The 23,700-nt window shown below is 33.4% G+C and overlaps 1 protein-coding gene across 1 annotated transcript in view; it reads right to left on the reverse strand.

Annotated features, from left to right (window-relative positions):
* Positions 1-324: 324 nt before the first annotated feature.
* Positions 325-23,700, reverse strand: part of TERB1 (telomere repeat binding bouquet formation protein 1) — a 33,116-nt gene continuing 9,740 nt past the window's right edge. The window contains exons 8-17 of the mRNA XM_033128026.1: positions 20,222-20,374; positions 18,850-18,981; positions 17,722-17,847; positions 16,413-16,573; positions 10,615-10,964; positions 9,504-9,568; positions 9,105-9,200; positions 4,838-4,987; positions 4,468-4,530; positions 325-1,271 (exon numbers count right to left, since the gene is read on the reverse strand). Coding sequence (XP_032983917.1) covers positions 1,060-1,271; positions 4,468-4,530; positions 4,838-4,987; positions 9,105-9,200; positions 9,504-9,568; positions 10,615-10,964; positions 16,413-16,573; positions 17,722-17,847; positions 18,850-18,981; positions 20,222-20,374 — 1,508 coding nt within the window. The 3' untranslated portion in view covers positions 325-1,059. The remainder of the gene's footprint in view (positions 1,272-4,467; positions 4,531-4,837; positions 4,988-9,104; positions 9,201-9,503; positions 9,569-10,614; positions 10,965-16,412; positions 16,574-17,721; positions 17,848-18,849; positions 18,982-20,221; positions 20,375-23,700) is intronic.

Here is a 23,700-nt window from a genome sequence, read left to right on the forward strand (position 1 = left end):
AGTGCTTAGAAAATACTGACAGATAATGGACTAGATTCAGTCACATTTTAAATGCTGCAAGGGATTTTCCTAACTTGTAAATTATTCTTTTGCCTAATGGAAATTTTGGATTTACATAAAAAATTTTCTGTTTATTGACCCTCTGGAATTTTCAACGTAGATCAGAAAATAAAAAATTTAATAAAAATTCTGCTTCATCTAAGTAGAAAGAGTCATGGTCTTAAAAGTTCAAAGAATACATGCTTACAAGGAAATATTCTCTGGGACAGAAGAATCCACTACAATGACATGAACAGTGAGCCAATGGGGACATATGCACAGATGAGCGTTCCCAGCCTGATACTGGATCCCTTAGCCACAGCAACAGCATTTTAAGTATAATAGAGACTGCAACAGCATCCTTTGGGGATCATGATGGAATACAAAAAGAGAACAGATAATTGAGATCTTATAGTTTGATATTCCATTAGAAGAAAAGTAACTTAAAAACAAACAAAAATTGTTTTAAACTTTTAAAAAGCAAATAAACATACAACAAAAACAAGTGAACCTGATTAATGAATTTAGAAGTATTTAAATCAATTGCACAATTAGCCTTTAAGAGAGGAAACATTTTAATTAACAAAAGGTCAAACATTGATTTAATGTGTGGGAACCCAACAGACTGGGAAACTATTCTGTCTTTCTGGGGAGGGATTTTCCCTGGGTAAGAATACTACAATACAAATGTCTCACATCGTATTCGTTGTAATATAATGTCAAGTAATGTTTAAAGGCTCCTTTTTTTTCTCGGATCTATGTTCCTTAAGCTTAAGGAAAAATAAAAGCATATTCCTAAACAAATGTTTGACCTTAAGGAATTTTTTCTTGCTAATCTACACTTGAAAATGTATTTGTTTTATAAACTATTTTAATAATTTGATTACCTATAGCTTATCACATCACAAAAAGTATTTAATGAAAACAGTATCCCTGTTTCCATGTTCCTTGTCTCATGAGAGTTTAGAAGAATATTTTAAATTTTGTATCTTCAAGGCACTGTATTTGAAGAGTTCAAACTTAAACTGACAAGTCCTCTTCCAATAAAGGAGCTGCACACTCGGGGCGTTTGGACAGCTTGTGGTATTTGTGAGCAAGGTCCACAGACTTCCGTCCTTGTTGAAAAGGGAAAGACCACAAAATTAAATTCCAGTGATTTCCCATTTTCTTAACTCCACTGAAAAGGTAATTTATTTCTTCTTCAGTAAAGTTTTTACGAATTCTTCTTTTTTCTGTAATTAATGAGAATTGTAGACTATATTAGTGCTTGCTGAAAAAAAATCTTCTTGAAACCCAAATAACTGCTTAACTTATTCTAAAGATAAGAACTATATCTAAATGAGAAAATTTCATGCCTGGGCTACTCATCATATAGAAATCCACCTCAATTTTAAAAAACTGAGTGCCTACTGTTAAGCTACATGTTACCACTGTGACTTCCTCAATAATTGTAGCTTTATCATATTGTAATAATACTTTCAACAGCTTTCAGTCAAGAAACACAAGAATCTACAAACATTTGATTGTTAATTCTCTTGACATTCCTGTGAGGACAGTTAACAAACATCTTACCTATCTTACAGTCTTCCCAAAGGGCTCCATAACTTCATAGAATAGAAAAGAATATCAACATTTGTTACTTTAATTATCAGTCTCGATTAATATTTTTAAATAATAAGGGTCTTTTGAAATTCACTTTAAAAAAACAAGTTCACTACCTATATGGATACTCAGCTTGTTAAACCTCAAAAAAAAAAAACAAAAACCAAAACAACAAATAGGCTGCACAAGGAAGTTTTTAACATGTTTTTTAAGGATACTTTCTACAGCATAAAGACTACAGAGTTGGTATCTGTAATCATAAACACAAATATCTTCTGGTGATGATTACTAGGAAATAGTTCTTTTAATCTTTTTTCATTCATTGTTAATTCATGTTATCATTGTAGGTAGATGCAGACACAGAGGACTTTTTTGTATTAGGTTGGTGCAAAAGTAATTGCTGTTTAAAAGGTTAAAAAAATTGCAAAAATCTCAATTACTTTTGCACCAACCTAATATATACACTTAAGGCTACTATTTACTTCAGTAGGACCTGGAATAGTTGTACTGCGATACCTTTAGAAAACCTTACCCTGGCAGGTCAAGACTGTTAGCTATTTGTTAGCTTTTCAGTTATTTGTTAGCTCTCCTAGGATAAGAGCCACCGTTCAGAGCTTTACAGAAGAGACAATCTCTCCCACAGAGGCTGATAAATCAATGAAAGTAATGTCTGACTATGACTTAATGGCATTACTTAGAATTCACGCTCCATGAAGACAGGGATTTTTGTCTGTTTTGCTCACCATTGTATCCCTAGTGCCTAAAACAGTGCCTGACCTGTAGTAGGTGATCAATAAATATTTGCTGAAAGAAAAAAATTATTGGTAAAAACTGTTTCAAAGCTTATCAATGAAGTTACTCCTTATTTTCGGGTCTACTGGAAAACTGTGGTTATCTAAGAAACAGATGATTTCAGTTTCACTTGCTAAATGATTTGAACTCATTGTAATCAGTACTGGCTGGGTTATTATAACATTCAGGACATTAGGATACTGAAGTTGTTTATGTAAAGTCAGTCTCCACTTTTTCATCGCAGCTGCTATGTCACCAACTCCTACAGTTAGCACCTGTGCCCAATTCCTCAGTTTACTGAAGCATAGTGGGTAGTCTAGAAGGAGGAAGCAGCCCTGTACACCACAAGGCTTCTCTATGGCTTCTTTATTGCTCCTCTTGATATTTATTGGGCATTAGGAAAGAAGGGGAAAACAGGCAAGAAGGCTCAGTTCTAGAGACTCTTTTATTCAAACCCTCTCAAGATACCAATCCATGTTTAAAAAGAGCCTTGTCCCTGAGGCTCTTTAAATGCTTAGATGCTGTAATGGTCCCTTCTCAGAAGAACAGTCTCAAATTTGAGTGTAACCTATAATGAAATGAGTGGTGATAAATATATTTAACAAAAGGGAAATTTATCAAGAGATGAAAAATGGCAATATAGCAAATATTCCTGGCTTGTTTGTGAAAGAGATATAAGATCAATCTAATCACTACCTCCTCAAGATGTCTTTCTCTATTCTTAAATAGCAGGCCAAATGATCAACTATTTGATTTTAGCTAACGCAATTCTAACCCACAAATAAAATGTATGTATGTATGAACTGAATGTCACATAACAATATTTAGAATCCCTCTGTATAATTAATGTATAACCATAACTATGTACATGTCATGAGGCTCTGCAAATAATTTTACTATGTAAAATGATTATAGAATATTTTTACTTGTTACATATTTGCTTTTAAGGCATGTTGCTGAAAAAAGTCTATATTAATTTGATGCCAACTCCTTGTCAAAAACAAGATTTCCGAGTGGAATATGTTTCTATGGGGAAAAAATACCCATTTTCTAACAGTTTCTACAGAAAATATTACTTTTAAAAGTGAGCTACCTTATAATGGTACTGCACGTTTAATTTGCATGCAGAACTAGAAAAAGAGACCCAGCTATAAAAAGCAAATCTGAAATTTCTTTCAAGGTTTTGGCAGTGAAACTGGCCAAATAAAAGTATGTGGCAAAATGTTTCCTGGATGTAACAAGTCTGAATGTTTTTGCAAGAAATTACAAAATGGCTCTATAGATGTTACTAATTTCTAGGTTACTTTGACAAATAACGTACTCAACTGCTTATTCTTACTCTGCAGCTACTAATTCCATATGAACAGAAGAAAATGGTAATGTTCTTTAACTCTGTGATAAATTTGGGATGGTGATAAAGTGAAATGTTAACCCTGAAGTTAAAGATTCTTGTAAATTAACTCATTGTTTTAGAAGTATTTTGATTTTAAAGCAGGGTTTTAAGGTTTATACTATTTGTCTCTTCAGTTTTGGTTGTTTGAAGTGCTACAGTTGTGAAACAAAACTTTCTGCAAAATCTCTCTGAGGCACTTACGCATAGAATAATTTTGTTCTTAAAACAGAAATGTAACCTAGAGGACAGAACAGGGGAGCTTCTAAAGAAAGACAGCCTTGCATTTGAATCTAAACTCTGCCATTTGCCAATTCAGTGTACCTTAAAGTGGGAATACCTACCTTACAATGTTATTATAAGAATTAAAGCAAATAATAGCTGTAAAACGCCTAATACATAGTAGGTGCTTAATAAACGTTACAGTTTCCTCCTGCTCCTTCCCTAGCTAGCAAGCAATGGGGATGAGTGAACAGCATGAGGAAAGGAGAGGGAAGCCTCTTTTCTGAGGAAGTGTGACTCTCAACAGAACCAAGGGTTATCATTTAAGAGCCGTTAATGGTGAGACTTAGAAAAATCATTTAGCTGTTCTCTTCTCAGAAATATATGAAATTTTGGCTTATTTAAAAATTAAGTATATTCACTTATTCCTCCAGAGGTTGTAGGTTCATTACTAAGTTGTCTTCTACGCGGGGTCAGCAGAATTTCTGAAAAACATGGAAAACATTTTGCATGGTTAAGCATCAATCTGACTAATAGCACATCAATTCCATTAGTATGATATTTCCTTTTTTTCCCCTTTTAATGGGAATCCTTAGGTGAAGTAGGAATAATTTTAAACTACCACAGACTAAATCTACTCCCTGGATACATCTTTAAATCACTGGTTGCTCAGAAACAGATTTTCTTTTCAACATTATTTTACCCTCTAGCTTTTAACATAAGTATATATTCTAGATCATAGTTCAGAAGGTATAGTCATAAATACAATTTTAAAGCTGCTGAGTTAATTACTTTTGTTACAGATAAGTGATTTCCTTAGTTCACTTTTATATCTGTCTTCAGCTTCCACAATGACTTTGTGACGATCACATTGGTATGGGCAAGAGTGCAAGAGCTTGCTAAAATTTCGGCTATTCAGAGATTTTCCTACTGCTATGCAACCTAAAAGAAAACAAATTAAAGTGATGTATAGATGTTACAAAATATCTAATAACAAATCTATGAAAGCAAATATCTTCATGATGGTAATGGAAGTGAAATCAGGAACTTAATTATAAATATTTCAAGAACCTCAAAATCATGAGAATAAAGACAACAAATACAATACAATACAGTAAAATAAGTTTTGCAATAGAAGTATGAAGAGAGTTATGGTGATATAGAAAAGGAGCATCTACTTTAGTCTGGTTCTGAGCATGAGTCACTGTTAAGGGAAGATATCCAAAAGAAGTGACACTTATGCCCAGTTGTATTCTTTAATGTCTTATGGAAAATTTCAAACACACATGAGTAAAGAAAAAAGTATAATTAACCTCCATGTGTCCATCACCCAGCCTTAATAATTATTAATTCACGATCAGTCATGTTTTATCTACACCCCACGTACTCCGCTCTGCCCATGTATACACACTAGATGATGAAGCCTGGAATTTGCATTGACGTATACTTCATATACATCCCGAACAGATAAAAACTCTTTTTTAACACACAAAACTGTATCACACCTAAGAAAAGTATGCTTAATATGATCTAATATTCAGTCAGTATTCAAATTTCTCTATCATTTCAAAACTTTTCTTTTTACAATTGGTTTCTTTGAATCATGATTCAATGTCCACCATTACATTGTTGATATGTCTCGTGAGTTTCTTTTAAGCTATCAAGTATCCTCTACTCCTCGTCATTTACTTGTCATAGACACTGGGTCATTTTACTATGGGGTTTCCCAAAAGCTGGGTTTTTCTGATTACAACCTAGTTGCATCCTTTAAAATATTCCTGTGTGCCCAATAAACTAGTAATGAGACCTATATGATTGATGAGATTCAGACTCAATTGTTTTTATTGTGTACTTCTTACTACATCATAGTAAGAGGCACATAAAGTCTGGCTCTCTCTCTCTTTTTTTAATGTTAAGATTGATCAGTAGGTTTAGGTAGTGTTAGCCACATCCAATGATTATAAAGCTCTCCATCTGTCTGTCAGATGGTATTGGTAGCCCATTCCTAAGGGACTAGGAGAATTTAGCCAGTCAGAAAGTTAGCTGGGAAGTACAGTGAACATGTACAAAAGCACAGAAGAGTAAAAAAGCATAGTGTGTTCAGAGAATCATAGGTACTTTGGTGTGGCTGTAGTATAAGGTATGAGAGAAGTGTGGGAGAAAAGTTGAGACTGGTGAAGGTTAAAGGGGCAAGATCAAGAAGGGTCTTTGAAGGCCATGCCTAGGATTTTTAACTCCCTTAAAGTCAATGGGGATGAACTAAAGGATATTTATTAAGCAGGGAAATGACGTAATTTCATTTGTCTCATAGAAAGCTCAGCTGAAGGTAAGAGGATCAGCATGAGGGTTTACTCCAACAGTCCCAGAAAGCAAATAAGGGGATTCCGCAACAGCATTTGCAGTGAGAATGCAGAGATTTCTGAGGTAAAATGGGTGAATAATGAGCTGTTGGGGTCTGGGAAAAGTTTAGGATAATTCTCAAACTTGGTAGTTGATTGAATGACAAAGTTTGGAATAAGCATGGCACATTTCTGACAGACTTAAAGAGAATAAGTGTACACTAAAATTTAACCAGAAGGACAAAATTCTGAAAGCAAGGTAGAGAGTTTGATTCAGAGAGTTACAGAGAAGCACTGAAGATTCTTTAGCATCGTGACATGATGTTTAAAAAAGCACATATTAAGAAGAGAAGTTAGCAATATATACATTATAGTTGGGGGTTGGTGAGACTGGAGACTAAAGACTGCTAGGAAGTTCCTGGAGTAATCTAGCCATGAAGCAAAAAGGGCCTGTGTGGGAAAGAAAAAAAGAACCAAATTTGAAAGATTAGAAAAAGGAATGTAAGGAGAAAAAATATTTATAGATGATTCAAGATTTGAAAATAGTGGCAACTAATAGAAATAGAGTGTCTGGAGGAAGGGCAACTTAAGAGGGAGAAAGATGCTGCATTTTGAATACATTAAGCTTGAAATAAAAACAAGATACTGACATACATCCTGGGTACAGCTGGAAATGGAAGAATGAGATTAAAACCCAAGGTAGTAGAAGCCAAGTGTAGAAATACATATTTGAAAATCATCAGTAAAATGACAGTTGATCCCACAAAAGTAAACGCTGCAACAGAACTGAGCAAGCGCTGTAGACTACCGCACTTGGGGTAGATTATCTGTAGCAATTTGGCAGGAAGAGAAATATAAAGCAATAAAGGTGATAAAGTGGAGTGGTTTTTAGACTAAATTTCTTGAGGTGAGGAATGAGTTCTATTCATCTTTGATTCCAGTGCCTGCCATAAAATAAGCGCTCCCTAAGTGTCTGTGAAATGAATGAATCTTCACTGAGGGAAGAAAGGAACTAAAAAAGAACCATCACAAAAAAACTAAGGGATGAAAGGGAGTTAACAGTTATAGAGTATCCACTCTGCTAACTGGAATACTTTTGATCAGAGGTTCCCAAACTTTCTCACTTCATGGCACCCTTAAGATCTTGGTGATTTTTTTACAGTACCCCTAGGCCAAAAGAAACGCTAATCATTCTGTTAGGTCCAAAATAACACAATAAGTATTTATGTTCTAACAATTTAGTAGCCATTTGAAAAAAATAGGACACCTGATTGAAGCAAAAAATATTTGTATTTCATTCTTATTAATTACAATTACATCCTAATGGGATGTGTGCACCTATTGGGTAAAGCACAACTTCTCAAATCCTGGAATCAGACTGGACACTGCCACTTTCATTTCCTATTCCACATGGATTTTCATGTGGTGCTTGACTTTTTATCACAACCACTGATAATCCAGCTCCACAAAGACATGATATCATCAAAAGGAATGTAATGAAACTATGAACTATTTTGAGCTGGTAGTTTATGTGGTATCCAAAAGATGTGGACTACTTTGTGTTTCATTCATAAAATTTAAAATATTGTGTAGTGCCCTTGTGAATTCGCTGCAGAGCCCCAGGGAGCCTGAGTGAACAGTTTGAGAACTGTGACTTTAAACTACTGACAGGAGAAGATTTCAAGGAATGGTAGTGAACAGTGCAGAGATACTATAGGATAAGAATGTTTTCAAAAGTCATTGGTTTGCGGGGTGCGGGAAATGAGGCTTCAGGCTTCAGGTAATCTGTTTACATTAATGTTTAGTAGAAGGCAATAAAAGAAGCCAGATTTCAGGGAGTTAAAAAGGGAATGAATACACTGAAAGAGAAGGGAGCAAAAGCAGGAATCTGGCAATAAACAATGGAAGAAGAGATGAATACTTGAAGCAATAGCAAATCACAAAAAGTGTTTGTATTTTCTTTAAGACGAGAAATTAACATAGTTTAAGGTGGTACAAAAGGAGTTAATGGAAAGAAAGGGAATGAAGAGAAAGACTACACAAATATTAAAATGGGAAGCAATAAAGAGAGATGGGATTCAGATTATAGCTAGGTATCAGTTTTAGAGTAATAAAATTAAACTCTACATCCAAGACTGAAGAACAGTGATACTTTGAGTCTAACGTGGAATCGCCTCAATTTTCTCCATAGAGCAGAGTGTGCAACTAAGAGTAAAGAGAAAATACCAGGGTATGAAGAAGAAGGGATGGAATAAGCACCATGGAACATTTACAAGAGCCCTACAGAAAAAGTAAATACTGGGGCATGGAACACTAGAAACATTTATATATTTACTATAAATTAGATTTTATTTAATACTTAATGCCTATAATGTATAGAGCATAATCCAAAATACACACCTGTTTACTGCCTCTCTAAAAATATTTAAAAAATGTTTACCTTAAGCAGTAAAATTAAATTTACAGATGGTATTACTTGTGACAAAAAGAGAATAATAAACTAATAAAAAAGTATTAGCTATGTTGATTCATATAAATACTGGAGCACAGGATGATACAGATAGAAGGCATTGTTTTGAATGTTTTATTATAGCCCAGATTGTTATTTCTCCAAAGAAAATTAAGTTTAAATCACACAGGTAGAACTACTACGAATTCTAGTTAACTAATATCATATAAAGCTTTAATTATGAAACAAATGTAATTTTAAAAAAATTTACCTGAACATCTATACTTGAACATTTTGGAATAATTGTCAGCTGATAGAAAATTGATGACTTCTTTATTTATTATATCTGAACATAATGTAAACGGATCTGAAAAAAATTGCAAAGTGCAAGTTTTTTTAATAATGAAAAGGACCTGACATTTACAAGATTAATTATCAAGATTTTCATAAACTTTAGCCCAATACTACACATCCAGTCATCCTGATGGATATACAAAAAAAGTTCTGGGTATCAATAAAAGGTGACTGAGGCATTAATACCTCAGAGAGAGAGTCAAAGGCGTGGCTTATATGTTAGAGGGCAGATATACCAATGCACATTTTTAGCTATATTAGTCACCTAAATACCTGTTTTCTTGAAAAATCAAAGAAGACACATTTTTAATCATACCTGTTATTGGTAATTGCTGCCTTCTATTTTTGACAATGGGATTTGGATCTTTAAAAACACGGTTGCTAAAAGAAAATAGGAATCAGATTACTAAAAATAAATATACTGTGTGGTGTGTTTACAAATGTTTCTGTAAGCAATGGTATGATTCTAGACGTTTGGCAGGCAGAAGGAGCTAGAGGCAGGATCTACCAAAATCTACCAATTTCTGCCAAAGTAGGGTCTGCGATAGTTATAACCTTGTTTCTAAAAGTGGAGTTAAACAAGACTCCAGAGGGCAGTAATATTGATGCCAACAGAAAATGGAAGAAAAAGTTATCAAAAAGGAATATAGAAAGAATGATGGGAAAAGAACAAAATCAGTGGGCCAGAGGGCAAAAAGCTGTGAGAGCATATCTCATTGCTTTCTAATTCCGTATCTCTGAGAAATCAATTAAAATTAACATCAACGATGGTTTTGAAAAGGAAAAAGGGGGTGGTAATGCTGTAATCCATCTAATACTATTTACCCTGCAACCTTCCCAGAACACAGTAGCATCCTCTTCCCTCCTAGCAAAGCAACCATCAGAAGAGCAAAACACAGGGTTTAAGAAGAAAAGCTACAATCCCAGGTCCAGCCCCACAGGCTAACAGCAAGGTAGAAAGGACATCAAAGTGAGATGCAGGGAACAAATGAAAAGGCAAACCTAAACCAGATTTTCATCATACCCTACTCGCTTTCATCAAATTAAACTTACAAACTAGCTTTTGCTACATTGTTGATGGATTATCAATGCATACCTGCAGGTATAGGGTTTCAGTTTCAGTTTTCTGAGTATCCTTTTTAAAATTCAAATCTGATCATGTCACTCAATTTAAAATCATCAATGATTCCCTATACCTTATGAGTTAAAATCAAAAATCCTGAGTATAACTTGCAAGGCCCTAGATAAACTAGCCCATACTTCCCAGTCCAAACTCCTTTCCCAACATTCTACACATCCTTAGGCTCCTCCCAAGACCATATGTTATCATTTCTATATTCCAGTGCTTAATAATGTGGCACACAGTACTGCATAAAAAAATAACTGCGGAATAAATAAAAATTAGAAACAATTATTAAACCACATACCTTGACTGAGAAACAAATCTTTTTTCCCCAAAAGTTGTTTCTTCATGTAAGTGTAGATTGCAGCTTGAATTGGCTTTACATAAAGTTTCATTTTGCCCACTCTCCCTATAACAAGCACTAACTGGATTTGCACTCTTTAACAGGGTCTTCATTTGGTCATCATTTGCACATGCTTTAGACATGAATCCACGGGACTTACAACTCTGAAGCTTTCTAGACTGGCTTTTATCCACATCTTCTGCTTTGGGATCTTCACCAATACTATCTGCATGGAGGTGTTTCAATGTATTTTGAATATTTATGTTCATAGATGAAACATCATCCTTAAATTTTTCTCTTTGTATTTTTTCCTATAAAGTAAAAATAATAAGTAAATAATTTCAAGTTAATCCATTTGCTTTATAATCCAATCTACACTCCCTTTAATGCAGAGAAAGTTTATGATTGTCAATAGAATATACATGATAAAAGGAATTTACATTAGAAAGAAAAGGGAGTTTATTCAATAAATGATTTGGGGACAACTGGGTAGCCATCAGGGGAAAAAATGAATTGGACCTATATCTCACAATTTACACTAAAATAAAGTCAAAATTAAATATTGAAATATAAAAACTGAAGTTATATATGTTCTGAAAGAAAACATGACATGACATTTTAATTTTCTCAAGGAGAGGAAGATCTTTCCAACTATTACACAAAATCAATAAATTGTAAAAGGAAAAAACTAACATATTTTACCACATAAATTTTTTTTTTAAAAGTTACGCTAGAGACCAAGAATAATATAAGGGGGGAAAAGAGACAGAAGCAAAACCAAATGATAATCAAAACACCTAGAAAGAATAACATAAAGTCATATCTTGGGCTGCAGTATAATTTTTCTAATACCTACAGAAAGCTACTACAATGAAATATGAAAAACATCAACAATAGTGTAGAAAAACAGGCAAAAAAGATGAACAGTTCACAGGAAAGGAAATATAAATACCTCTTAACCATATGAAAAAGTGCTCCATCCACTTATAATAAGACAAATAAACATTAAAGCTATACTGAGATATCTTTCTTCATCTGTGACATTGGCAAAGATCAAAAGGGTAGAGAAACACTCTCATACATTACAGTGGGAGTGTAAATTGGTACAACCTCTATAAAGAAACAATTTGACATTATCTTTCATAATAAAAACTGTACATATCTATAGATACTTTTATATGTACAAAATATTAATGTTATTAACTGCAGCATTGTTTGTAATAGATAAAAGTTGGAAATAACCTGAATGTTCACCAAAAAGGGAGAACTCTGAAACTCCATCAATGGAATACTCTGAAATTGTCAAAAAAAAAGAATAGGACTTCCAGGTAAAGATAATGAATTTAACACCCATATTTATTTTTGATCCTTCCAAAAACCCAATTAGAACAACAATTTTTAAAAAGGCACAAAACCACAAGGACAGGAGAACCGGAAGAAGAAAACAAAGGTACAAAACTTTGGAAATTGGAAAGCAGGTAGGTGAATGATAACATACTTAGCAGACTTTATAAACCTGAATCCAAAGCTAACAATGGGAAAAGAAACTACCTAAGATATGCTACCAAACTCTCAAAAGGCTCAGGAATTAGAGGTACCAGGGACCCATAGAAGGTGGGGTTGAAAACAGGAAGATTAGATGAAAATCTGTTTAAGAAGTAATTGGATTACTAGATCCCAAGCCACAACATACACACACTTAACAGGCAGTTGACTGACACCAGAGGGTCCCTCCTTCCCCAAGGCTGGAAATTTAATCTCTGGAGGGGATAAAACAGAGTGCTCACATTTGGAAGACTCCAAGCAAAGCTGAAGGCAGAATACTATTCAAGAAAGAGACTAAGCAAATATTTACATACTGAATACTAAGACCCCAAAGCTTTCTTCCTCCATTTTGATTCCAGAACACTGGTTGACAACCTCTAGGCAGATTGGACATTGGAGGTTCTCCAAAAACAATGACCCACTTAATAAATCCTACGAGAATCCAGTGAACAAATTTCCAAGAAAACTTTTAGCATCTGACTGTTAAATATGAGTAGCATCCAAAGACCACCAGAAATCTGAACAAAGCTAGAGATTAAGAAAAAAAAAAACAACAACCTAAGAGCAGAAAGAAGTAGGAAGGAAAAAAAAACCTATAAAAATGAAAGAGAAGTGAAGTGAAATAAGAAAAATATTTAAGATAAGAATGCCAATAAAGACCATGAAATAATAATTTAAAGGGAGTAAAAAAAGAGGCTTTGGTAACTAAAAATATGACAGCAGAAGTGAAAAATTTAATAGATTAGTTTAAAAAGTAAATTTGAGAACATTTCCCAGAATGTAGAATAAAAAAGACAAAGAGGAAAATAAGAGAATAATGATAAAAAGGAAGACCAGCTTAAGAAGTCCAACAAATAAGCAATCAGAGTTTCAAAAAAGGAGCACAGAGAAAACAGGGAAGTAATCATCACAGCATAATGCACGAAAATTTCCTAGAACTGAAGGACACCAGTTACCAAATGAAAGAGTCCACTAAGTATTCAACACAATGGATGAAAAGAGATTGACACCAAAATACCTCACTGTGAAATTTCAAAACATTGGGGATAAAGACTAAAAAAGCTTCCAAAGGGACAAAACAGTTACACCAAAAGTTCAGAATGGCATTGGACCTCAAGAGGAACACTGGAAGCTACAAGACTGTGGAACAGCATGTTCAATATACCGAGGGAATGTGATTTCCAATCTAGAATACTTTGTCAGCCAAACTATTAATTAATTCTGAAGGCAAAACAAAAATATTTTGTAAAGACTAAAGAAATTTACATCCTATCTACCCTTTTCTCAGAAAGCTACAGAAGAATGTAGCTTTCTCTATCAAAATGAGAGACTAAACCAAAAAAAGAAAAGGATGACAGGGCATAAAAGAAACAGGGAATCACACCAGAAAGGATAAAAAGAGAATCTACAGGATGATGGTAAAAGTGTATCCCAGAATAACAGTTATGTACCTGGCACAAAGGGTGTACCAGTTATTAATTTATTGGTCCTCAACTCCAAATCGATTCTTCTTTGCCCTGCATTGTAAAACTGAAACTAGACTCTATAGACCACTATTTCATGGCTAGCTTTGGTCTCTCATTTTGATAGAGAAAGCTACATTCTTCTGTAGCACATTAGAAAGTGCTAGAGGGACAATACAATGATAGAAGAGAAAGAAGGAGCTTTTTCTTCTTTTAGTGTTCTTTTGGCAAGTGGAGGCAGAAATGTTAAAAGAAATGTTATAAGAAATGTTAAAAGAGGTTCATAATTTCTTTAAAGTATGATTGCCCAGTGATTCCATTCCTAGGTATTTACCCAAAGAAATGAAAACGTACACTTCACATAAAAAAGCATACACCAGTGTTCATAGCACAGTATTCATAGTTGCTAAGATCTGGGAGCAATCCAAATGTCATGAACTGGTGAATAAATAAGTTGTGGTATGTTCATACTATGGAATGTTACTCACCAGTAAAAAGGAACAAAACAACATTGGTGAAAATCAAAAACATTATATATTATGTGAAATAAGTCAAACACAAAAGATTATGTAATATACATGGATAATTCCATTTATGTGAAATTATAGAAAAGGAAAACTAGCGACAGAAAGCAGATCAATGATTGCCTGGACCTGAGGTTGGGGAATGGGACTGCCTGCAAGGGACACAAGGAAACATTTTAGGGTGAGTGAAATATTCTATATCCTGACTGTCATAATAGTTACAACACTGTATAAAACTGTCTTAAACTATATGTAAAATGTGTGATTATCACTGTATGTAAATAATATCTTACTAAAAATATTTCAGGAAAAAAATAATTGTTTAAAGCAAAAATAATAACATTACTGGGCATTTATAAAAAATGTAGCAGTAAAATGTCTGGCAACAATAGCATCAAGAACAAAGGGAAATGTAAGCATATTATTGTAAGGGTATTACAATCTATATGAGTGGAATAATAATACTTGAATAAAGACCATATTATAAGCCCTAAATCAATCACTAAAAAAAATATGTAATATTTAGCCAATAATCCGAGATGAGATATTAACAGAACATTTTAAAATAATATAAAAGAAAGCAGGAGAGTAGAAAACAGAAACAAAGAACAAATGTGACAAATAGAAAACAAACAGCAATATGATAGACTTAAACCCAAAATATCAATAATTACATGAAATGTAAATGAAGTGATCACATCAATTAAAAGGAAGACATTGTTAGGATAAAAAAGACCAAACTATATGCTATCTACAAGAAACCCATGCTAACTATAAAAATATAGGTTACACATAAAAGAGTATGTTCATCAACTGATAAATGGATGAACAAAATGTGGTATATTCATACAATGGAGAATTATTTGGCCATAAAAAGGAATGTGGATGAGCCTTGAAAACATTATGCTAAGTGAAAGAAGACAGTCACAGAAGACCACATATTACATGATTCCAGTCAGATGAAATGTTCAAAATAGGCAAATCTACAGATATAGAAAGTAGATTAGTGGTTGCTTGTGGCTTGGGATGAGGGATGTAGGGAAATAGCTAATTATTTAGAATATTTGAAAATATTCTAAGTTTGACTGTAGTGATGATTTCACATATCTGTGAATATACTAAACACTACTGAATTGTGCACTTTAAATGAGTGAATTGTATGGTATGTGAATTACATGTCAATAAAGCTATTTTTTATTAGGTTGGTGCAAAACAAATTGCGGGTTAAAGGGTTAAAAATTGCAATAACCGCAATTACTTTTGCATCAACCTAATAAAAAAGGAATGAAGTACTTACACATACTACAACATGGCTAAACCTTTAAAACATTATGACAAATGAAAGAAGCCAATCACAAAAGACTATATATTATATGATTTGATTTAAACAAAAAGACTGGAATAGGCAAATATATAGATATTAGTTAAGTGATTGCCTAGCCTGGGGGGAAAATGGAGTGGGGGAAATAGGGAGGGTGACTACTAAAGGGTATAAGGTTTCTTTTTGAGGTGATGAAAGTGCTCTAAAATTGATTGCACAATGCTGTCAGTATACTAAAAACCAATGAAATGTGTACTTTAAATGGATTAATTGTATGGAGTGTGATTTATAGCTCAATAAACCTGTTACAAAATGTGTGTGTGTGTGTAGCAAAATGTTTACTCTAGAGTTGTTTACACAGATGAGAAATTGAATATAATGTAAATGCCCATCAATAAAGACTAATCAAATCAATTATGGTAATCTATGATATTGACTACTACTCAATCATTTAAAAGAATGAAAGTACTACACTATACTAAGTTAAACACTACGCTTTTATTTTTAAAAATGCATACCATACGAAGACACGAAGCATACACAGAAAAAAATGGAAATGTGTGTATGTGCATATATACACACATATACACTTACATAGAGAGAGAGTGAGAGAAACGTTACTACTTCTCCATCCTTTCTTTGTCTTGAACCCTTATTATATAAATGTTAGATCTTTCGGCTCTCTCTTCCATGTCTCTTATTTTTTCAGTTCTCATTTCCACTTTTAAAAAATCTTGTTTTCTATGTTCAAGGATGATTTTTCAAGTATTACTATTGAATTTTAAATTTAAAATCACATCAAAAATTTTAAAAATAACTTGGCAAGAAAAATCTTTTACCTTTCAACCTCTCTTGCTAAAAAATATTTGAAATAAGTCGTATAGTCTTTGAAACAAAGAAACCAACCTCATTTCCTTCTGCTTCAAGCCGTTCTATTCTGTGAAGAATTTCCTTTGCTTTCTTCCAGTATTCTTCAATAGTCTTCTCTTTCATATTTATGTCCTTCAATTGTTCTGCTTCATTTTCATCAAAAGCATTTTCTCTGAGACTTAAAGATAATTTCTCAGCTTTTAATATGGGAAAAAACAGTGAGTTTATCCATTACTAGAAATGTTATTTTAACACTTTAAATAAGGATGACCTCAGACCCCACACCCCCTTCTCTAAATTTTACCCATCTAGACTATATCAACTGCCCAATTGGTACTAAAACTAAGTGGAAAGCAAGTGCTTAGCATATAGACGCTCAGAACCCAAAGAGTCATAAAACAGATTTTATTCTTCAGAGTTATAAGAAAAATAATAGCATGAAAATATGTTCTGCCAGGCACATAAACACCTTCATGTGTAGGGATACTGGCTTTAAAGTAGTGTTTCTAAAAAATAGTTTTCCTAAAGTAGTTCCTTTCTATAATCTTTCAAATTCTCTTTTCACACGTGGTAGCAGCAATTTTTCTTACAAAAAGACCAAAATCCTTTTCATGTACATTGCCCACTGTGCTCCAGCCACACTGGCTATCAATTCCTTCAATACACCAGGCTCCCTCCTACCACAGGGCCTTTGTACCTCACTATTGCTTATGCCTGAGACACTGGCCCATAACAAATTCCCCTCTTTTTACCTGTAATTAACTCTATACATCCAGATCTCAGCTCAAGAACCATTTCCTTCCAAAGCCTTTTCTTCTCCAAGTCTAGGTCATAGTCCTTTGTTACAGGCTAAGATCTGAGTTCCATCCATTCTAAATAAACCCTTATGTTAATTTATAATAATACATTCATTTTTGAGACTATTCAATTACTACCTAGTTCTCCAATTGAACTAAGCTCATATCTATGAGTGCACAGACTGTTTCTTATCACCATATCCCTAATGCCTAGTATAGTGCTTAGTAAATAATTCAAACATTTTATAAATAACGTACTTTATATTGACTTAATCATAAGTCTCCTGTAGCCCTCAAATTTAAGTCCTACAACTACAATTGTCCACATTGCATAAAATAAATGAATTATCTATACTGTTGCTCTCTTCCATATAGATTTTTTATATGCTGACATACTCTTAATTGTCATGTTCAAATTACATACTCTGCTTTTCAAATGTAAGAAGAGCCTGGGAGCTAAAGGGGCTTTGTTCAGCAAAGCAAATATAAATTCCCCTTCATAAACTTTGGTTGGTACTTTTTTTTTTTTTAAGTAACAGTAAACTTACTAATTTTTTTGCAATTGTAAAGCACGAAAGTGGCAGCTTTGTTTAGTTCGTCATTCTGAGATTCAGTTAAGGCTTGTATCAGGAGTGGAAGCCCATTGTTTTTAAAAAGGTCATACTGATTTTCCTCTGGAAAACACATCAAAAAATTAAAGTAGAACAGAGTTATTTTATCAGACTATTTGCATGAAGTCATAATTCTTCCTAGTGATAATTATGAACATAGTTCAAATTTAAAATTAGAGAAAAACATAGTTTCAAAAGTACTTTGTAAATTTAGTAAATAATTGACTCACATAAAATACCTAAGTCTCATAAATGATGATTTCTGAAACACAGCCAAATAGTGTCATACCTCATAAACATAAACAAATTGCCCTCAACTTGGTTTTAAAAAAGGTATAGTTGTCAATCAAACCTCAATAAAATAAAAAAATTTTAAAAGGTATACTAAACCCTAAATTATACAGAAGAGAAAGAATAGAAAAATAAACTAATAAAGGAAATGAAAATGAAGGAAGAGAGAGTAGAAGCAGCAAAAGAGAGCAAACAGAGGAGAGTGGAAAAGTGGGAGCGGGAGAAAGAGAGAGGGTTGATAAAAGAGAGAGGAAGAGAGGAAAGTGAAGAGAGTTGTAAAGAAAAAGAAGAGTGGACAGAGGGAGAATGAAGAAAGGGAGAAAAATGGAAAGGAGGAGAAAAAGGAGAGAGAGGGGAGAATGACAGGTAGAGAAAGATAGAACTTTTGAAGGTTTTAGCTAAGGAGAACAGGATCATACTGTGTGCAGCAGTGTGAAGAGTAGATTGAAAAATGGAGATAGGAGGAACACAGGGAGGAATCTATTGCACTAACATTGAGGAAAGATGTTGAGGGCTCTGGGCCTAAATGGGAGGGTAGCACTGGAATTGGGCAGAAAGGGATAAGGAGGGGTAAACAGTAGTAGAACCACAGGTCTTAGGGACTGACTAAATACAACGGATTAAGGATGAGGAGCATAATGACTTGTTTGGGACCTGAAACACTAGGAGGAGAAAGGCAATATTTTTAAGCTTTTCATATGAGTGGGAAGGAAAAAACAAGTGTATTTCCACTCCACTGTTTTAATAAGCGCACTAAATAAATCTAATACTTACCACATGCCTCTGTGCAATGACCAAGAGTAAGAATAATGCTAAATTTTTCTTCTGAATCCAGACTTTCATGAAGTAGTAATGCCAGAAGTTTTGAAACAATATGGTACTTGGATAGTACTTCCCCAAAAGTAGCTATTGGTATAAAATAGAAAGAAAAAAAAGAGAATAAATACAAACTTAAAACTTGTAACTATACATATACTATTTCTCATATCTTACATATACTATTTTTTAGATCTTATCTTGGAAGGATGACATATATATATAATATCTAATATTTGTATCTAACATCTTATATGTGTATATATGTGCAAATATAAATAAATGCATTGTAATAAGATGGTGGCTGATATAGCCCTCATTAATCCCTCTTCTCATAATAAAGTTACTTTACTAAAGCAAAATTTTTGAACAATGGTTTCTTCTTAATTGTCCTGTATAATATTGGTAACATGAAGCAATAATGCTACCTAAAAGCCAAATATGCTTCCTCTCACCTAATACATTTCTTCTTATCTAGACAGTCAAGACCTTCCTATATCATCAATTCCTGTCTGTCAATGAAATACACTAACTGGTCATGGTTCTACCGATGTTAATGATGCAGTGAAGCACACCTAAAGCTAAGCTGAGATGTGACAAAATTCAAGAAGTCCGCCATTTTAAGCTATACTTCCCATAGGGTTTTTAACAGAGTTCACCCAGAGTCTAACAATATTTATATCAACAATAAGGTTGTAAATTCCTGGAGGGACTGTATCTTAGTCATCTTTGTATCTCACATAGAGCCCAACATATAGCAGGCCCTCAATAACTGATTTTTTTAAATCATCCACTTATTTTTCAGTTATTTGTGAATGTTAAGAGTTGCTTATTACAAAGATTTATAGACTGTCATTCCTCAGTGTTTGTACATGTGAGAAGCAGCCATGGCTTTAAACCTGGTTCTGTCACTCACTAGTTATGGCTGGGTAAGTCAGACCTCACACTTAAGAGGCATACCTTAATTCTTTACATAATTTTTAAAAAATCTATAAATAGGGTTTTCCACTCCTTGTTACAAAATGTCCCTTGATTTTCTCATCTAAATTCTTTAATTTAATGCCACTTTTTAAGTGAAACAAGGGTTTAAGAATGATAAAACTTATCATCATTAAACTTGAAATTAGAAGACCTAGATTTGAACCCTTATAGAAGCTATAACCTCATGGGAAAATAAGCAGTTAGCCTAGATCATTTCTAAGATTCCCTCCCACTTGTGAAAAACTGTAAGTCCAATCCATGTTAGTATTCAAGCTACCATTTAAACATTCACCATGTTGAATTCAAATAAAATGTAATTGTAGAAAAATTACTAAGCATTTTCACTCACGATTATCAGCAATACACGCATCCACTGTCTTTATCACCACCACTGCAAGCTTAGCATTGGAAAGAGTCTTGAGTGAATCAGATTCCAGCTGCACAAGAACTTGAGACAGTACATCCAGTCCACCCACAGATATAAAGTATTTCTGAACATATGCTTAAGGAATAAAGTAGCAGAACTCTTAATACCGCAGACAAGACAATTGCATGGTTTCATTCAATTAATTTGCACAAAATATAACATTAACTTGACTTTTTCAAATACAGTCATCCCTCAGTATCCACAGGGTATTGGTTCCAAGACTTCCCCTCACCTCCCATTCTCCCCCACGGATACCAAATTCTGAGGATGCTCAAGTTCCTTATATAAAATTGCATAGTATTTCCATACAACCCATGCACTCCTCCCATATACTTTAAATAATCTCTAGATTATTAATAATACCTAATACAATGTAAATGCTTTGTAAATAGTTATTATACTGTATTGTTTAGGGAATAATAGAAAGGAAATAAAGTCTGTAAATATTCAGTACAGACCTAACTATAATATATAGCCCACATCAGCAACAAAAAAATTTTTTTTTTAGAATTTTGAGCCCGGGTTGGTCGAACTTGCAGATGCAGAAACCACAGATACAGGGGCCAACTGTACTTAACAAAAAATCCCAAAATTAAAGATGAAAAATCCAATCTTTACCTGTGCATATATATAACCATAACACAGATTACTTCCTTATGTAAGAAATTCACTTTGACATAGTACAAGTACATGTATAGTACAGTATTTCTTTGTGTGTTAGATAGCTCTTTTCTTTCCTTTAGTGAGAATAGCATTATTATAATAAACTCAAATCCTTCAACAGAGCTATAAAGAATAGATTCATTCATCTAGCTTGCTACTGCAATTAGCAAGCTGCCTATTTTCTGAATTCCATCATAACTCATTTTTTAGATTGCTTTAATCTACAAAAAGCAAAGTAATGTTCCAAAAGAACACCTGTTTCATCCATCTTATTTAAGCCTAATTCTTTTACTTCTTGTAGCATAAAATAACATATTGAGAGTCATAATAACTATTCCAAGCAGAGATTCAATGACAGATCCATTTTTCAAAAGTTTGAATTCTTTTGTTCCCCTGTTGAAAATGATTCTGATGGGAAAGTATCCCATGAGTCTGTGCATTCAACAGTCTCTACAGTCCCTATCCCATCAATGGACTTATTGCAAATGGTTATATAGGCTAGTGATTATCATTCTGCCACAAACATTCTTCCCAGTCTACCCTAGTACCACAAATTAAGCCAAAATGATTTAAACTCAAAAATTACTTTTTGTATTGTTCCATAAAACAAAGATCTGAATCCAAAAAAAAAAAAATCATGTTCAGAATTTTCTACATTGGGAAAAGGAAATGTTAAGAAATGACATTTCTTAAGGATAAACAAACATTTTCAAAATTAGGGAGATTCCAAAACAGGCTTCTTTACTACAAAGTATTTTCATTTTAAAAAACTTGACAAAAGGAAACATTTTTAAATGCTTAGATGAAAATGGCACTGTTACCACAAAGATTTTTAGTTATAGCCTAAATAACAAAAATTCAAGCTTATAAACAGAAGAACATCCTACTCTACACTTACAAATATTGCAAATTTCCTCTAATCTATATTTCATACCAGTTTGCTGAGAGTAATGAGGTCCTATAACTATTACTCATCCAACTTGGCTCTTAAAGAGGAAACATCAAAATATCATGGAAATAGATTCTAGTTTTTGGAATTGTAGAGATATGTTTCTTTGCATGTGAAACATGACTATTTTTGCTTTAAACATATGAATATAGCTATATACCAGCAATGTGTGAGAAAGTTCTAGCTGCTCAACACGCTCATCAATACTTAATATTACTACCCTTTTTACTTTTAGGTATGCTAGTGGGTATGCAGTGGTATCTCCTTGGGGTTTTAGTTTGGATTTCTCTGATTACTAATGAATTTGAGCATCTTTTCAAGTGTTTTTTCTTTTTAATATTCAAATCTTCTTCGGTGAAGTATCTATCCAAATCATGCCTATTTTTTAATCAGTATGTTGTTCTTTGTCTTATTGACTTTTAAAAGGATTTGTAAGAGTTCTTTATACATTTGGGTATGGTCTTTATCAGATGCACATTTCACAAATATTTTCTTCCAGTCTATGGCTTGCTTTTTCAACTTAACAGATCTTTTGAAGAGCAAAAGATTTTCATTTCAGTGAAATCCAATTTGTCACTTTTCTTTAGTGGCTCATGCTTTTTTCTGTCCCAAGAAATTTTTGTCTACTCCCAAGTTGCTCCTACGTTTTTTGTCTAGAAGTTTAATAGTTACAGTTCTTACATTTAGGTCTATGGATCATGTCAAGTTAATTCTTATACACTGTGTAAGACAAGGGTTGAGATTCATATTTTGCATATAGATAATCCACTTTATTCCTGCACCATTTCTTGAAAAGACTGTCCTTTCCCATGTGGAATTATTATGGCACCTTTGTAGAAAATCAACAACTATACACATAGGGGTCTACTTCTGGGCTCTCGTTTATTCCATTGATCTGTCTACACTTAACAACAATGCCACACTTTCTTGCTTGCTGTATAATAAGTATGAAAACAAGGTGATATAAATCTTACAATGTTGTCCTTTTCCAAAAGTTCTGACTATCCTAGCCCCTTTTCATTTCCATGTAAAGTTTAGAATCAGATTATCAATTTCTGCAGAAAAGCCTGCTGGGATTTTGATGGGGAATGCCATGAATCTAGAGATGAATATGAGGAAACACATTCTAACAAATTAAGTCTTACAATCCATGAGTATAATATATCACCCATTAATTTAGGTTTTCTTTAATTTATCCCAGCAGTGTTTTATGGTTTTCATCATACAGACATTGCACATATTTCATTAAATTTACCCCTAAGTATTTAATTTTTTGATATTGTAAATGATTGTTTCTTTAAGTTGCCAATTATTTGCTTCTAGTATATAGAAATACAATTGACTTCTGTATGTGACCTATATTCTGCAACCTTGAAAAAACCACTTAGCAGTTCTAGTAGTTTTTGTAGATTATTCAGACAATCACATCATCTATGAATGAATACTGTATTTTCGTCTTCCTTTTCAATCTCTATGCCTTTATTTCCCTTTGTTGCCTTACTGCACTGGCTTGGACATCCAGTAAAACGTTAAAGTAGTGAGAATGGCCATTCTTATCTTTTCTCCAATTTTAGGGGAAAAGCATTAAGTCTTTCACCATTAAGTTTGTTAGCTGTAGTATTTTATAAAGACCCTTTACCACATTGAGAAAGTTCTCTTCTATTCTTAGTTTATCAAAAGATTTTGTCATGAACGTATGTTGAATTACATGGAAAGCTTTTCTACATCTTTTGAGATTACTGTATAGTCTTTCTTTTCTAATCTGTGAATATAGTGAATTTTCTAATAT

This window comes from Rhinolophus ferrumequinum, chromosome 15, assembly GCF_004115265.2.
Source record: "Rhinolophus ferrumequinum isolate MPI-CBG mRhiFer1 chromosome 15, mRhiFer1_v1.p, whole genome shotgun sequence".
NCBI lineage: Eukaryota > Metazoa > Chordata > Mammalia > Chiroptera > Rhinolophidae > Rhinolophus > Rhinolophus ferrumequinum.